Source organism: Sebastes fasciatus, chromosome 18 (genome assembly GCF_043250625.1).
Source record: "Sebastes fasciatus isolate fSebFas1 chromosome 18, fSebFas1.pri, whole genome shotgun sequence".
Lineage (NCBI taxonomy): Eukaryota > Metazoa > Chordata > Actinopteri > Perciformes > Sebastidae > Sebastes > Sebastes fasciatus.
The window spans coordinates 24,511,956-24,530,494 of NC_133812.1; the positions used below are offsets into that span (position 1 = coordinate 24,511,956).

General features: G+C 39.5%; 1 protein-coding gene across 3 annotated transcripts in view; it reads right to left on the reverse strand.

Moving 5' to 3' along the window:
• The window catches only part of rngtt (RNA guanylyltransferase and 5'-phosphatase), a 114,059-nt gene that overhangs the window by 92,977 nt on the left and 2,543 nt on the right, over window positions 1-18,539 (reverse strand). For all 3 annotated transcript variants that reach the window (XM_074615775.1, XM_074615773.1, XM_074615776.1), the window contains 7 exons: window positions 17,927-18,036; window positions 17,734-17,837; window positions 17,501-17,589; window positions 11,640-11,715; window positions 9,636-9,891; window positions 6,936-7,045; window positions 3,371-3,472 (listed from right to left, as the gene is read on the reverse strand). In XM_074615775.1, coding sequence (XP_074471876.1) covers window positions 3,371-3,472; window positions 6,936-7,045; window positions 9,636-9,891; window positions 11,640-11,715; window positions 17,501-17,589; window positions 17,734-17,837; window positions 17,927-18,036 — 847 coding nt within the window. The remainder of the gene's footprint in view (window positions 1-3,370; window positions 3,473-6,935; window positions 7,046-9,635; window positions 9,892-11,639; window positions 11,716-17,500; window positions 17,590-17,733; window positions 17,838-17,926; window positions 18,037-18,539) is intronic.

Genomic DNA, 18,539 nt, shown 5'->3' on the forward strand with positions numbered 1-18,539 from the left:
TTTAGCAAGCTAGCGAGCGTGTAACGTAATGCAGGAAATGCAAAGGCATAATGACAGGACAAAGATCAGGCTGTTGGGAATATCAACATTTTCCTTCGCCATGACCTTCGTCATTTTGCTATAATAATTAGCCGTGTGCTTCTGTTCAGTAGAACGTGCTATAGGGAAACATTTTGGGGTTTCGGAAAAATGGGCTTTAGGAACAACGGCACGGCACCTCAGCAAATATGCCACAACTCCTGAACTCTGAGTTTTCAGAAAATTTCCACTTACAAGGTTGTTAACACCACGAGGGTGGGGAGTTTATATGGACTCTTCTCGTGAACACGGTACACACGACCCCATTTGAAGGCAGCATTAGTCTCACAATACTTTCCGACTTCTCCACCCCGTCTGTGGCTCAGCAGCCCCAAACCCACTCGTTCCTTCTGAAGACGTAATTCTTTAAAAACAGCTTACAAACCTTGTTGTAACTGCACTTGTTGGGGAATACTTTCACCCGAGGATTTATAGCACTCCAAAGAATATTTGAGTATTGACTCAAAATAAACTACGGTGCCCACGTTTCTCATAATGAAGGAACATGTTACCCAGTGCAACAGTGTGACTCACTGATGTGTTTTTAATAGTTTTTAATAGTTTTTGGAAACAATTGAGGTCTGTGGCACAGAGGAATAAGATATATCAGGTTCTGGCTACACTGGCAGTAACTCAAGTTTCTTATGAAGCCCAAAATCACAAATTTATCTCAGAGGGATTTCCAATCCGCACAAGACACAACACTCTCAATACTTTTTTACATTTAGAGAAAATAAAATACAGCCAGCCTGATCCTTTGAGGCACAATTTTTGAGTATCAATAGATTCTCCAAGCACAATTATTCTGCAAAACAACCTTTTCCTGGATCTTGTTTTGATCATTAGAAATAAGACTTTATTCTGTATGTTGTAAGGCAGTGGTTTCCAACCTATTCTCCTTGTAGGTCCCCTACTTATGTATAAGAAAAGCTGAGCCCCCTTCGACACCATCACCCTAAAAACAACTCGAACAAAATCCTCAATTTAAATAAAGTGAGTCAGTGTGTTTAATGAGTTATTCTTTTTTATTAAATCAACTTTCTTTATTGAATATAACTCGTCAGTTTCAGCAACATAAATAAAGTGATGATGGATTTGCCAAGCGAATGCAGATACACAATATAATCTTTTTTTTTTGTAGCAACTTAATTAAATTACTATAATAGTGTTAGAGCCAAAATAGATTTTTTGTTATTGTGGTTAAATAAATGTAATTTATAGTGTTGTTAGATTGGCTGCTAGACCGCCCTGTTAATAAAGGTGCGGGCCTCCCTTTGTGTGCGGCAAGCGGGAGAGAAATTACGTTTTTGACGACAGCGAAAATGTTGTTTTTGAAAGGCTAAACACCAACAAATGTGGATTGACGCAGAATATTTCTTTAGATTTTGCTGCCGAGTAGCATAAAATTAGGGCTGTCAATCGATTCAAATAATTAATTACAATTAATCGCATGATTGTCCATAGTTAACCACAATTAATCACACATATTTTATCCGTTCAAAATGAACCTTAAAGAGAGATTTTTCAAGTGTTTAATACTCTTATCAACATGGGAGGGGAAAATATGCTGCTTTATGCAAATGTATGTATAAATGTATTATTGGAAATCAATTACCAACACAAAACAATGACAGATATTGTCCAGAAACCCTCACAGGTACTGCATTTAGCATAAAAAACATGCTCAAATCATAACACGGCAAACTGCAGCCCAACAGGCAACAACATCTGTCAGTGTGTCAGTGTGCTGACTTGACTATGACTTGCCCCAAACTGCATGTGATTATCATAAAGTGGGCATGTCTGTAAAGGGGAGACTCGTGGGTACCCATAGAACCCATTTTCATCCACATATCTGGAGGTCAGAGGTCAAGGGACCCCTTTGAAAATGGCCATGACAGTTTTTCCTCGCCAAAATTTAGTGTAAGTTTGGAGTGTTATTTAGTGTGACATGGTTGGTACAAATGGATTCTTTAGGTTTTCTAGTTTCATATAATGCCAGAATGTCTACTCTAGCTTCAAAACTGACTATAGCCTAAAAATCGCAAGTTGTGTTAATGTGATAAAGAAATTAGTGGCGTTAACTTTGACAGCCCTAAAAAAATATATCTTTTTAAATAGTTTTATATACAGACTTTTGTATAAATTATCCAGTAAGTGTGTTATTATGATTTTAGTTATACATGAGCAAAATTGACAAACTCAGAGCAGAAAAATCCTGGCACACCCCCCTGTGATCCCAGGTTGGGAACCACTGTTAAAAGGTAAGTCTCTAAAAAACAATGTCAGCCTTATATTTCACTGCTTGAATGTTCAAAGTTGAAGAGAACATAGTATATCATCTTCCCAACATAGTAGTTCATAGTACTGCAGTTTGAGAGATGACTCATACCAAGCATACCTTGTCTCTCTCCGTTTCTCATGTCTGCAGAAATAAGGCGCCACTACTCGGCGAGACTCTTCAAGTAGCCGGAGGGAAATTGGGGGTGAAGGACAAGAGCTCCAGGCGGGAGAGGAAGAGCTCAGCATCATCACTCTCTCTACACACATTTAAGAGCAAAACTTTCACAACACTCTCAAGCATTTGCAGATGACGGCAGTCGTTTTACACACACATCTGCAGCGTCTCGGTCAGGGGCCAAATCTGTACTCTGCTGGTCTCACTCTTACAGGAAATTAAAGCACCGATATGTAAAAATTGTGAAATTGACTGCAGTCATTAAATATTCACCAGCATACTGCACATTTGCACCAGCAAGAGAGAGAGAGAGAGAGAGAGAGAGAGGCAGTGCTTCACAGCAGACTAGTGGAATGCTAAAACCCTTTTTTCCCCCCTCAACACTAGCTTCTGGCAATAGAGAAAATAACAAATTCAACCTGAAATGTGACAGGAAAGAACAAACGCCTTGTTGCATTTCTTATTCCTGTTCAGTCTGTGGCTCCATCAGTGAAGCCAGTTTAAAATCTCCACAGCTTAATGAGCACTCAGGTTGATTAGCTATACGAAGGTACTGTAATCAAAATCTAATGAGAAACAGAAGTCATGTTAGCGTTCCTCCTCAGTCTTCACTAACAAGCCAGAAAGGTAAATTAACACCTCTGATACATACAACTGATGGACAACTCCCATGGACACAAACTCACTATACATGTATTGACTCTGAAAAGGGGCCTAATGAATGGGGAAGAGAGGCCAATTAGTCCAATCAGACACAAAGAGCGATACCTGTATCGACACATGTAGACAAGGAGTCATTTATGTACAAAGAAAAGCCATGAATAATAGACCTACCGTGTGCCGTCAGCCTTCCAGCTGACTTTGTATGGATTCTGTTCCAGGAAATGGAGGTTTTGTCTGTCCATGGAGACGGGCTGTGCACCAGGAAAACCAGACCTGCAACAACAATGAACATCTTATATTTGTGTTTCTAACTTGCATTCATTCATTTGATCGCGAACTCTCATCACTCTTACCTCTGGTATTAATCTACTTTATGCCTAACCCTCACCAATACATGTACTTCAGCTAAAGTCTAAACTTAAAATATGAACTACAATCAATGACCAGAGCCTGCTACAAATACATAACGTAATACACAGGTTACTATTCAATATGTTAGGGATAATGTAAAGCTTCGCGTCGGGGTGCCGCATTGCCCTGAAGGGGTTTATTTCACAACAATGACCCGCTAGCTGTACATTATCCCGCTTATTACATGGCTAGTTACTTAACAAATCAATAATTTTACACAAAAACAGTCCGCCAGAGTCCGACATCAGAACTGCGCCCATAGCAACGGTCTGTTATACATAGCAACGGTCTGCTATAAAGAAATAACAGACCGTAGAACGCCGTCATTGATCAATACGAATCAAGTATTCAACAAAGACGTGCAATAAATTGTGATACATTGTAGGTGTATGTGTATGTTTTGTGATACTGTATTGATTCTCAAAAACACTATTGATTTTTAATTAATAATTTACATGCAGAGATTAACTGAGTCAATACTTTATTTCATTGGCAAAGAGATGAGCCCTCTCAGTGTATGATTGCATTAAAAAAGTAAGCCTTTTTTTCACTCAGATTTAACGTGCCATATGCATAAACATTTAGAATCAAAAAAATAAGAGCCATGCATAAATGCTCCCAAGTGTTTGGTCTTAGCCCCACAATTACCTAAGAGAGCTCCAGATGTCTCCTAAGTCAGTTAGGAGTGACCAGCTGAGGCTACACGTTCTCCATATTTTGGAAATGTATGATAAGTTGAAAAAAGATATACGGTCTGTTAAATACATTTCATATAAGCTGAACTGTGAAATACATCATACCATGTTATAAGACTTCAAAAGATGAGTTTCACTTCTTCTTTAACTCACTGAATATTGTTTAAGAATAATACCCCAAATGACTTAATTTGATATTGTTAACATAATTGTAGGAAGAAATATCTTACATAAGCTTTCTTCTTGCATGTTTCAATACACCCCAGGAAGAGTAGTTGTTGCCAAGGCAACAGCTAATGGGCATCTTTTTATGTAGCAGCTAGGGCGGGGAAAATTTGGTTAAATGGAGCCCAGGCGGCATATGAGGTGACAGGTATGAGACGCTGAATCTCTACCAGCTAATAATCAAACAGCAGGTGGTAGAGAGGCTGTGATGTGTTTTAATTTCATCCTTTTTACAGCGTGTAAGTGTTGGCAGAGACTCCACAGTACCTGTTTCTGCTTGGATTCAGCCACAACAAGCCGTGTCAAAAATGTTTTCATTGTTCGGATTATTTTTTACGATGCTGCCGGTACATCTGCCATTTTGTTCGCGTGCCGCACAGAGTCGTCAATTCATGTCGGCACAAGGGGTGCATCGTGTGCCACGCCCAACTGAAACAAACCAGCACTGTGCCAGTCTGTGTCTAAGTGCACTCCTGAGGAGTCACTGCACTCTGCACTGAGGGATGGCACTTGCACTTTGCTAAAAAGTATTTTTTAGCTTCTTTATATAAAAAAAAACTTCTCTGTCCTACGTTTAACTTGTTTTTTGTCTTAAAAGTTAAACTTCAGGACCATATCAAGACCATTTTTTAACCTCTACCACTCCACCCCTTTTTACCATACACCCATTTTTGTCTTTTTTAGGGCGGTACAGAGGGTCTTTATGCGGAGATAGCAGGTCAATAGTAGATGCCACATAGAAGTGGTGTTCATCATCTGAAAGCTGGGAACCTGAAGATGAATTTGAGATGCAGCTCAGCACTGTGTGTCAAGTTGTTCTAGTCATAAATCAGAAATAAAAAGAACATCAATAACTATTCGTTCATTCTTCAAAGATTGCGTGCAGTTTTACCCTTGACAAAATTTACCCTTTAACTTTGGGGAGTAATTTAGCCCCCTTCCCGACAAGCTAGACATGACATGGTTGCACATACAATGGATGCCTTGGGCCCATACCTGCCAACCCTCCCCATTTCCCCGGGAGACTCCAGTTTTTCATTGCCCTCTCCCGGTTTCCCACTGGGGTCACAATTCTCCCGTATTTATCCCGATTAATGACAAATATTTACACCCTTTTTTTCCTTTTTGTTAACTCACCCGGTTTCTGGCACGGTACAGTGCATATATACTGTACCCTACCCTACTGTACCCGGACAACAATACAGCTGCTCTGACACATTGTAAGTGCGCGCTGCACCCAAAGTTGGGCTTTGCTTCGATGCAGCAAAAAGCCGTCGTGGTGTGGCGCAAGTTATTCAAAAATAACGTGTTTCAGAGCGCAGTGGTCTGCGAAGACCTTCAGTGACTGAGAGACGGAGAGAGAAATGGAGAGTAGGAGAAAGAAGTACTCAAGCAGGGGTAGAAAATGAATAAAATTGGGACTTCCCAATAGCTCACTTGGTAGAGCGGGCACCCCATGTACCAAGGCTGAGTCCTTACCGCAGCGGCCCAGGGTTCGAGTCTGACCTGTGGCCCTTTGCTGCATGTCATCCCCCCCCTCTCTCTCTCTCTCCCCCCCTTTCAAAACTATCTCTCTGTCACTATCAATAAAGGCCAAAACATAATCTTAAAAAAAAGAAAATTAATGAGTGAATGAATGAAAAGTTCACACCAGAGCAGCTACGATTACTCTGTATATTCCTTCCTGAAAATTAAAAGTAAAATCCAAAGTATTTAACGTAAAACTGCTGTTGGAGTGTGCTTCATAATTATAATTAATTTGCAATTTTCATTCTTTAAAAGTCAGCAGAATGCAGGAAACAAAGTCTCTGAAACTCATTCTGGGGAAAGGACCTCCAAACCCCCCGCTTTGGTTTCCAAATCCTCCCTACTTTTGAGGTCTCAAGTATGCTTGGGTCGTCCAGTTTCATAGGAAACCAGCATCTCCACTCTAGATTTAAAAGAAGGAGCCCGCTACAGCCTCTTAAATACAGTAATGTCAGCCGGGATCGTCGACGACCCCGCCGGTCTCAGAGGGTTAGTAACTATATTTGGATCTCATTATATTACACCCTTACAGGTATAACAAAAAAACACAACAACTTTGGAAATAGCAGCGTTGACTGTTCCTTCTGCTGCTGTGACAAGAAGACGCGGCAGTAGAGCTGACTCCCTGCAATTTCTTTAAAAAAAAAAAAAGCAACAGCAGCATATTTCTCCAGAAAATAGAAATCTATTCCTGACTGTGCCGCCTGTCTGAAAGTGTCAAGATTTAAAAAAAACAAAAAACAGGTGATTTACAACAATTGAGTGACTCACTACACAGTATATGAGTAAGTACACCCACATACATACAGTATGTGTACACACAGACCCACAGGGCTTCCCAGAGGAGCATGAGGAGGGTAAAGGGAGGTGCTTCTTACTTTTCCCACTCCGCCATCCTCTGACACATCCTTTGGATCTCTCCTAGTTTGGGTTGTGTGGTGACCTGTGTGACGCCTTTCACTGTGACGCCTTCGAGGAATACTGCACCCTGGGAGGAAAAGAAGAAGAAGAAGAAAAACACAAGGTTGAACTCATACCCTCCTACACATGCAAGAAAAACATTTTAAATCCCGGTGATACTTCACAAACAGCTGCTTCTTTGCTTTATGAATCCCTGTGTGCAGGTAGAAATATTACAAATCCAGTTTTTTCTTTTGACCTCTCCGCTTTTAATTCTCACTTTAATGATTTTCTGAATCCAACTCATAAACCCTTGTTCATCTCCCGGGAAACTAGACTGCCGCCTCTCCTCCTCACTCCCTCACTACCTTCACCCCTATACTCCTAGTTTATGCAGATATCTCCCACCTGCTTTGAGAGAAACATTGACGACATCTGTAGCGCTCCTTTCTCTGCTAAGAGTGATTCCTACTTGTTCACCTCATTTCTCTTTTGACATGATCTTTTCCCCCCTCAATCTGCCCAGGTGAGCCTCGCTAACTGGTATAATATGGTAATATATGCCAATTAGAACAGAAACAGATATGGTATGATAATACATGTCACCCCAAGTGCCATTATGTGCATATGTTTTTAGTATGAAGGGCTGCAGCGAGAAGAGAAAGTCCCATCATGGTCATATAATTCTTATTCTCCACATCTAGAGGGAGGTCTTAGTCTTCATAAGCTGTGGAAATGAAATTAGAACAAAATGCACAAAACAATCTAAAAAAATGCAAGGAACATTAGTAATAATAATTTATTAGTCATATTTATTATTATCATTATTACTTATTTTATTATTTTAATTTTATTGTATTTATTATTATTTTATTATATTTTTTCAATATTTTGTTTTGAATTATCTATTTTTTGTCAATTTCCAATGAAATCTTTAAAACCCATAAAATCTATTATTATTATTCAATTTGGAAAGCCTCAGTGAAGATGTGGCTGGGCAACATGGCTTAAGTCATTATCACGGGAGGTGTTCAGCGCCGTAATGATTCGTCAATTAAACAATTAGCCAACGAGAGGAAACTAATTGGCGAGTGTTTTGATAATTAGTTAATGGTTTCAGTCATTTTTCGAGGCAAAACTGCCAAACATTCACTAGTTACAGCTTCTCAAATGTGAGAATTTGTTGCATTTCTGTGTCGTATATAATATTGTAGGGCTGGAACTAAAGATTTTTTTCATTATTGTTTAATCTGCCACTTATTATCTAGATTAATCGATTAATCGTTTGGGCTATAAAATGACAGAAAACAGTGATAAATGTCCAATCCCAGTCTCTCAAAGTCCACGGTGATGTCTTTAAATGTCTTGTTCTGTCAGTTTAATTATATAAAACAGGGAAAAAGCAGGAAATATTCATATTTGAGAGTCTGAAAACAGCATTTTCTGCCATTTTCACATGAAAAATGACTTAATAATGATTAATCGATTTTCAAAAATAGTTGGCGATTACTTTTCTGTCGACCGACTAATAGATTAGTTGACTAATTGTTGCAGCTCTATGATGGTAAACTGTCATCTTGGGCTCTGAGAAATTGTGATGTGCATTTCTTTTTTACTGTTTTGATATTTCATTGGCATTTGATTAATCAAGAAAATGATCAGCAGACTAATCAATAATGATGCTCCTCCTATATATATATATATATATATATATCGCAGTGGAGTCCACCGGAGACAGAAATCAGATTCCTTTGACTCCCCTTCTACCTCAAATATCTCTAACCCATCAGGATGGGGACACTTTCCCCAACTCAAACTGTAGCCACATGTACTCCACTCCTCAGAAGCCAATTATTGATTCATCTATAGTACGTACTGTCCAACATAGCAGAGCAGTGTTTCTACTTTTAAACTCAAAAGTATTTCATCCACGCACATTTCTTTATCGACTCTGAGGAGGGCCGATGGTTGAAACGTGTTTCAGGCTCTCCAGGCTTTTGTTTCATTTGATGGTGTGTCACCTTTTTTTTCCTACTTTTGAACAGATTTTATGAAGTTTCTTTTCATAACAGCCAACTGACTGCAAACCAGTCTGACTCTGAGGCAGGCCAGTCAACCAAGAGACAGTATTTCTTAATGACAGTGAAGTAATGCAGTCTGCAGGAGTTACTGCTGCTGCTGCTCTCGCCTCTCTTCTTCCCTCTAGACCCATCTAGATAGATAGATAGATAGATAGATAGATAGATAGATAGATAGATAGATAGATAGATAACTCCACTATTAGATTTGTCGATTAACGGTAAATAATAAGCTTCTTTTAACTACTCAAAATTCAGCTTCATCTCAATGTAAACAGAAAGGAAATCCAATTATGTGCAACTGGAGATGATTGACGCTTCTCATTTCACCTTTAGCTTCACATAAAGACAGGGAGACGGCTTTTATCTAATCAAAATTATATCTTTGCCAGCAGCTATGGAGATAGAAAGTGTCACGTTCTCTAAATCTGAACATCAAATTTATTGGATTATTAAATAAATATATATATATATAGTATATAACATAAGAGCTTCATCACTTAGAAGAAAAGCCTCCCTACAGACCCTCCATCACCCTGCATGAGGTCCATGTCGTGCAGATTTTCTACTTAACAGTCCATTTCCTGGAGGAAGTCTTACCAGTTTTAGCTTTTCTTTCTTTCGCTTGCCGGGCGCCGACCCAGAGGAGCTGGGGCCCGACTCCTGGCCAACGGCGTTACCGTCATCGTCCATATCACCGTCGCCATCGTCGTCATCGAAGCACCACTCGGGGAGCGCGGGGGCAGGGGGCGCGTCCTCCTCGTCACCATAGCGACGGAAAAGCTCTTTGAGGTACTCTCCCTTGTAGATCCCCGGGGCCCGGGCCTGGGAGAACGCCGCCACAGCTGCCTCGACGCTGATAAGAGGCAGAAAACACAGACTTTTGGAAAGTTGTATTTTTAAGGGGTTATTGATAAAATTTTTATGTAGACAAATCATGTTAAAAAAAGAATACATCCACAGAGCTTTTAGAAAGCTGCTGAATAAAAATATGACTTTTCATAAAAAAGACATTATTATGACTTTTGACAGGTCCAAAATGAATGTTTTGTTTATCGCTGACATTTGGTTTTACCACTTGTGAGCCAATAGTAGTAGTATAATAATAGTAATGATGTTGGTATAACATGGTATCTCTGTGTAGTCAGCGATCAATTTGCCAGCGTGGGAAAAAAACGGATAAATGGCTGAGTTTTTACGGTAAGCGCCCGGCTTCTCTCCGGTACCAATCCCAACAGCTGTATTTCTCATATGATTTGTTTGTTTTTATTTGTTTAGCATAACTAATTTAAGTCGTTTTGCAGTTTGAGATGTTCATATTTGTATTGCAGTGTTATACAATAGCATCAATGGCCAACTTAAAGGCAGGGTTGACAATGTTCTCAAGTATATACTATATTAGTTATATTGGTTGAAATGGTCTTTACACCCCGACAGCGATCTATTACTTATGAGCTCTGAAAAAGGACCGGAAAAGAGCCGTCATCTGTAGCTGCTGTAATCCTGTAAAAACGTCTACCAATTACTGAATCGCGGTCCGCTTGAAAAGAACCAATCAGACGCCTCCCTGCTCGTACTCTACCCTTGGCGTGCACCAACCTGAACTCAAAGCACGTCGCTGCCGCAGATTTACTGGAGAATGGAAGAGAAAACTCAGTCAAAAGTAGCACTGCCATGGTTACTTGTCATGAGGTAGCGTTGTTGAGTTGAGGTCCTCTCTCCGCTCTGTGTCTGTGAGGTAGTTACGATGCGGCGGTGCTCGTGCATGTGTGTGGGGGGCGTTGCCTTGGAAGGAGCACCGAGGGGAGGGGGAGGGTTTAGACGGAGCTCCTGAGGCGATGCTACTTTCAAATTATGCTACCTTTCCAACATCGTCGACCCTATCTTTAAATGAATGATGATATTGTTAGGCTATATGAATACATATATAATTTGTGGTTCTTGCATTAGGCTCGTTGTTTCAGCTCTAACTGGAAACTTTTAGGGTTTTAAACGGTGGGTCAGACAAAAAAAGAAACTTAAAGACGTTCTTGGGCTCTAGCAAATAGTGATGGCCAGTTTTTACTATTTTCAATCGTATTAGCTGCACACATAACTTCATGTTTAGGGCAGATTTTTTTTCAATGACAAGCCATATCCATAAAAAACTGAAGCAGCGTTGATCATTTGATAGTAAAATGATGTTTCTGGACAAGGGCTGTAAATGCTCTGAGAATATTCATTACACAGGAAGTGGTGGGCGGTGGGAGGGTTTTATCCAGCCTACATGTCGACAGCTTCCATGGATTCTCAGACTGCTGCTCCACCTCCGACTAAAGACAGATCCTCGCCCTCCCCTCTGCTCTGCTGTTGTAAATTATTTAACATCTCGGTCACCGCTAACCATGCGGCTTCTTTGTGAAGCCCATGTTGATGTGAACTGACAGAAGTGCAACTCTCTGGTGCCGTCACACGTACAGAGAGTTATCAGGAGAAGACGGGATTATCAGCTCAAAGAGACTGACAGGGGTGGGAGATCATGAAAGCAGAGTGTGTCGTGTCTGTGTCGTCATGCAAGGCAACCGTGAGGATTGTGAATGTATTGAGTGATCGAAGGGGGTTTACCTCCAGTCCATCTTCTCCACCAGGTATGCACACATCAGAAAGCCTGTCCTGTTGAAGCCGTGCGTGCAGTGAAGACCTTCAGGAGAAAAAAAAAGAAGCAGCACAAGAGTTTAAAAACTAATTCCACTTTAGGTTTTCATTTATATTAAATCTTAGCCATTTATCGATCTCTCTAAGAAGTCTGTAAGTCATATCACTACATCTCCCCCCCCCCATCTATGCTCAGCGCCTTCGCAAAATCAATGTAATGCAGCATAATGCGAGTGTGGAGTCAATAGCCCTGTGGTTTAGAACAATCTTATCCAATGTGTTCCCCCTCTCACATCAATAACAGTCCTCTGAGATGTACTGAGTCTACGTTTTGAGCGGGGGCATCAAGTCACAAACTCAAAGAGACTCACAGGCAGATCCTGCTCTCCTTAGAGGGGGGACCTGCCTTTATACCCACATTACAAACCAGCCACACACAGAGAAGATTGATGAAACGTTCAGGGAGGTAAAGAGTGGGTGAAAAGGGCACAGGAAAAGCAAAAACAGATAAAAATCATGCTTTTTATTTTGAAGCAAATTGTCAATAAAGCACAAACTGAAGTGAAGAAAGCCTCCCTGAAGGCACAAAAAAAAAGATTTTGGTCATATTTGTTCTCCACTTCAAGAAAATGTTAAAAAAACAAATGTGATACTCTCACAAACAAGCAGGTGCACAGCAGGGTTCAAACTACACAAAACAAAAAACATCAGACTCTCATATTTCCCCCCAAGCAAAGGCTAATGAAGACGAAACGAACCGCCGCCAAGAGGACGGGGATCACATTTACCGGCCCAACTGTCTAATTTGGACATGTGTACCACAGAGACAACAAAGCCTAATCACCAGCTGGCCAAAAGACAGGACATTACCGAGATGACATTCACACATTCTGCTCTGATGTTTGAGCAATTTGATCTACAAGCCAGGCAGCAGTTAGTAGGCAGGAAGGAAGAGATCTGGATCTAGAGTGAGGTAGAAGAGAGCGCCCTGCTGTCAATACGGTGAAAGTGCAACTTCTAAATCAATGCGTGCATGACCAGAATCACCCAGGCTGCCTTTAGGCACCATCTCACAGCACAATATTGATGCAAACTAACTTTTTGACACTGAAAAGGAAGCGAGAGGAAGCTGCTTAAAATCAAGACAAAATGAGAAAAGATTCTAGATCCACTAGAACAACCCGAAGCCTTTGAATGAGGAAGAACTTGAATAATTATTTGAGAACTGAGATCTAAAGACACCTCATTTTAAAGCATAATGCATATTTGACACTAGCACAATTATCTAAAAAAAGATTAAAAAAAGTAATGTTTCATATTTCCTGTCAATTTAGGTTACTAATTAAATTACAGCCCGACTGATAAAGATCTTTTAAATTTGTTTTTTAATATGCCATTTTCACAGCAGACATTTCGACATGTAATTGCAGGATAAACACAGGTGTAATTGATAAAATTAATTATGGTCCTGTTCTATTTAGTATCACAGCCTTTCCAGAGGCCCTGGCCTACCTAAATAGAACAGGACCATAATTAGTGTTATTAATTAAAACCTGTGTTTAACCCTGCAATGACATGTCAACATGAGTGCTGTGAAAAGAGCCTATTGTGACCAAAGGTTCATTCTAAGCAGGATGTTTGACTGTGTAAAAATAAACTTGTCAGTGTTCTCTGGTGGACAAACTACAGCATGTAACGGTGGCAGTATTTCTAAATTAACACAAACCTAGCTTGGCGTTTCTAAACAGTGATTTCAAGTTACTTATTGGCTGAGTTACACATTGATACCGATATATTATGCAATGAGCTAATATCGACCGATGCATCAGATTTGAATGAGTTGCAAGGTTCACTTTTGTAGATATGTCTCTCAGCTGTGTTGGAACCCATTTACACATGCATGAAGACTGTTAACAACTGAGCAATCAGCATTTTATAATTTATGTTCCAACTCACATTAAAAGGTGCAAACTTCGAATTAACACCAGAGCAGCAGCGGCGGCGAGCTGCCATGCAATGTCTATGAAAAAAGGCGTCGGCTGCTTCTGAGCTCAGCAAGCTGCAGCTGTTTGATTCCGCGGCAAAGTGCGGCTAAAATAAAGTTGGGAAACGTTTAACTTTTAGCGGTGAAGTGCGGCCAGAGAGTACCCGCAGCCAATCAGTAAACAGATCCTGTGACTCCTGTGAAAAGTGAACCTACATTACACAGCATTTCTTCCCGCCTGAAACACATGAATCTGCTTCCTGGTCGCAGGATAATGCAATTATTGCGGCGAGCTGCACTTCGCTAATGCCTGGTGTGAATTCGGTGTAAATTCGATATCCAGAGCATAATCTATTGCCTCCACACGGCTCCCATCATGGCGACAGCTGGTTTTGGCGGCTCGTAGCTAACGGTGCTAACAGCACTAAGAGTGAAAACAACAGAGCTGACGGAGAGAACATTGCGATAAAGTGAATGATGTTAAATGCACCTGTAACCACAGTGTTTCCATGAAGTTAAAAATACAAAACAGTTGAAACAAAAGTGCAAAAACCTGCCCACATACAGACATCTACACAACTGTACCTCTCATGCCAAATGTATTTGATCAGGTTTTTAGGTTTGGTGCCTACTGATGTACTTTCACCTCAAAATCACCTACACAGTGTTCATTGGGAGAGGAGTGTTGTTTTGCATGTGATACTCCCACTCCCATTTATAAAACCAACAACATAGGGACCTGTGCTGCACTGGTTTTGTTTATTTTTTAAGGATGTTGGTTAGAGAGCAATGCACTTCTGGAAATGTGCAAATGTCAGGTGACGTGTGAGCAAACTTTGGGACGGCAATTTAACCTCCAGCTGCTCCATGGAGCTACCCTGTGACCATCAGCATAAGACTAGTTATACTGGGAAGCTGTCTGATAAATAAAACCTGCAACCTTCTCCTCTAGTCCATTTACAAACAGTCCAACTTCAGAGTAAGACTGCTCTCTGCTGGACACATGAGGTGAGGCAACTAACGGGTCAGTGTAGTCCTGCACTCTATGAACAAACATTACAATAAACATGTCGTTTCACTAAATAAATCTAAATCCAAGTTCCATTTAGTAGTTTTTTCCATATTAAATGAGTTTCATGCTCAAAATAAATGTATTTTATAGCATAATAATAACAGAAGAATAACATTAGTTCATGATTGAGTGCAACATGTGGATCAAATGAGGAAAGAAACTTCTGTTAACACATAATAGTTGCGAGTTGATGTTAGATTTTACAGCATCATGAGGGCATTTATATTATTATCACAGCACTCTAGTTTTGAATTTGGGAGAGAGTTGTTCATATTTACTAATATTTTTGGGCTGTCTTAGACCATAGGAATAACATGTATGAATTTTGAAAAGGAGCGTAGTTCCTCTTTAAGGTAAAGTAGATAGTAAGTAAATAATAGGATGGAGTAAGGTCAACATTCATGATACTATCATGATTTATGACTCTTCTGTTATTACCTGTCTGTTCTGTGTCAGTTTTCAGTTATTAAGCATTCAGTAATTTAACTTTTTTTTGTAAAGGACAAGCTGAATAACCTCTTAAAAATAAATACAGTCACCAGATATTGTAGGAAACTACACAGCCGCCACAGCAAAACTATTATTGAGATACAACATGGTCACTGAACTCAGCTACAGAGTATGCAAACATTATATTACGGTCACACAATAAGAAACCATTAAGGATATTCAGAAATGTACAAAGAATGCAGTATAACATTAGTCTTTACTGCAATATAAGAGTGACAATGTAATGTTTTTGGAAATAAAGCAGAGGCGCTCGCACTCAAGATTCAAGGTTTTTGAGATGTTGCTCAGGCATTAAGAACAGAAGCTTGAATATCTAAAGAGTAAAAACTGTGAGGTGGCAAAAAAAACAACATCAAAACAAAATCTAAATGAGTTATTGTCGAGGCAAAGCTGTTCCAACAACAATCAACAGTAACAGTCTGAGTAAATTATACACGGTGCAAACTCATTTACAGCTCCAGCTGTTTTTACACTCCTTGAAATTCTGCTTTCATATATCTTCATATTCTTCTGTGAGCAGACGTGATTCACATCACATGTCCTGGATTTCAGTCACATTGATGTAATCTTTAGAAGTTAAAACACGGAGACACGCAAAGATGCTATCCTTGTTCTGAATGTTCACATTAAACTACATGCAACCCTAACTCAATCCTTCAATGAACAATGCCGATTTTCACTATTTGAGTCAGAGCGGAAATCAAATCTATTATCTATTAACAGCCATATTAAGACAATTACAAAGACAGCCTTCTATCACCTGAAGAATATAAGAAGAATTAGAGGACTGATGTCTCAGCAGGATTTGGAAAAACTAGTCCATGCATTTATCTTCAGCCGACTTGACTACTGTAACGGCGTCTTTACCGGTCTTCCTAAAAAATCGATCAGACAGCTGCAGCTGATTCAGAACGCTGCTGCTAGAGTCCTCACTAAGACCAAGAAAGTGGATCACATCAGTCCAGTTCTGAAGTCTCTACACTGGCTGCCTGTCTCTCAGAGAATTGATTTCAAAATACTGCTGCTGGTTTACAAAGCACTAAATGGTTTAGGGCCAAAATACATTTCTGATCTTCTGCTGTGTTATGAACCATCCAGACCTCTCAGGTCATCTGGATCAGGTCTGCTTAGTGTCCCCAGAGTCAGAACTAAACATGCAGAAGCAGCGTTCAGTTTTTATGCACCAAATATCTGGAACAAGCTCCCAGAAACCTGCAGGACCGCTCCAACTCTCACTTCTTTTAAAACAAAGCTTAAAACTTTCCTGTTTGCGGGTGCCTTTTATTCTGACACTGCACTATAACTTACGCTTTTGAGTTTTATGCAATTTTAGCTTCTATCCTAGCTTTTATTTTTAGCTTGTTTTTATTTTCTAATCTTTAATGTTTTAATGTTTTTATGTTTTTATAACTGTTTTAATTATTTCTTGAATGTTTCTGTAAAGCACTTTGAATTGCCCTGTTGTTGAAATGTGCTATACAAATAAAGCTGCCTTGCCTTGCCTTACTACTGAACTGAATATTAATAAATATTTACTACTAAATCATCTTCTGCTTTCATTTCTGACATCATGCTCACATCGCTAAAAAAATAATCTCTCAAACAATCTGGTCCAGTGTTTTCATAGCAGGCGGAACTGATCATTTCATCATTTCTAAATATTCAAACAACAGTTATATAAGCAAAAGTAAAACCCCCATAAAACTGCAATCAAACCATCAATGAGGTGCAAACATAGCACTAAGATTAACTAGTGCAGTGACACGTATTGTTTCCTCTCATGCTGCAACTAACAATTATTTTCATTATCAATTAATCTGTTATTTTGTCGAATTTTGCGATTAGTTGTTTGGTGTATAAATGTCAGAAAATGGTGAAAATTTTTCCAAAGAAATCCTCAAATGTCTTATTCTTATTCAGCTTACTCTCACAGAGGAGAAAAGAAACCAAAAAATATTTACATTTAAGAAGCTGGAATCAGAGAATTTAGACAATTTTTTTTTTCCTTAAAAAATTACTCAAACTGATTAATAGATTATCAAAATAGTTGCAGATAAATTTAATAGTTGACAACTAATCGATTAATTGTTGCAGCGCTACGCTCATGTACTTCACATTCAACAACATAACACACACAGTACATAGTTACAATAGTTTTGATGGTACTATTTCATATCTTTGGAAATTCCAGATGATTTAATCCTTCGATACAAATCATCTGCAAGAAGCCCATAATCAGTTATCGATTTTAGGTGGTTTCCTTACCTATTAATTCTGTGGGATTCTTCTCAATGAATTTTTCACAGAGCTGGATGAACATCGTAGTCGTGTCTTTTGAAGGGCATTCTCCGTGGCTAAAATAAACACAACGACACTGGTCTTAGTACATTACCACTGAATAAACTACAACTCACAATTATCTTAACTCATGGCACTTTGGATCTAGAAAAGCACTTCACAAATAAAACATATTATTATGAAAGTGAATTTACTCGTACCCTTTACACTGAAGCTTCACATATTTTATGCCATCCTTTTCAATGTCGTGGCGGTCATAAAAACGCGTAGTGTTCGTCAAATCCACAAGCAAACCCATTTTCACCTGAAGAAAGACAAAAAAGACATGGTGAGATGTGGGGGTTTTTCAACTTCAAAATGTCACTCAGAACTTCAGAATTCAGAGTTACTTACTTTTAGACTTCTTAAATAGTTTGACAGCATGCTGGGGTGAAACCTGTTCTCCTCTGCAACTTGGTCATCATATCTAGGACCCAACATCGTTTTCATCGGCAGGAATTTACCTATGAGGGAAAATACAAGTAATGAACCAGTGGTCCTCAGTATAACACTAGCAAGCAGATGCATTGATTAGTTGGCGCAGCGAAAGCTTCATTTTTATTTACAGGATGATGTTATCCTTAACCCTCTGAGACCCGCAGGCGATCCCGACCGACTTTACTGTCTTTCAGAGGCTGTCGCAGGTCCAGTTTTATAGCTAGAGTGAAGGTACTGATATCATATGAAACCTAAGGAATGCATTGGTACCAATCAGGTCATGCTATCTTGTCGGGGGGAGAAAGATGAGGGACGTAACGCTACAAAGTTGGGCTAAATTTTGACGAGGGAAAAACTTTCATGGACACTTTCAAAGGGGTCCCTTGACCTCTGACCTCCAGATATGTGAATGTAAATGGGTTCTATTGGTACCCACGAGTCTCCCCTTTACAGACATGCCCACTTTATGATAATCACATGCAGTTTTTTCAATGCAGTATAAATGTGTTATTTTCATCCATTCTAAATT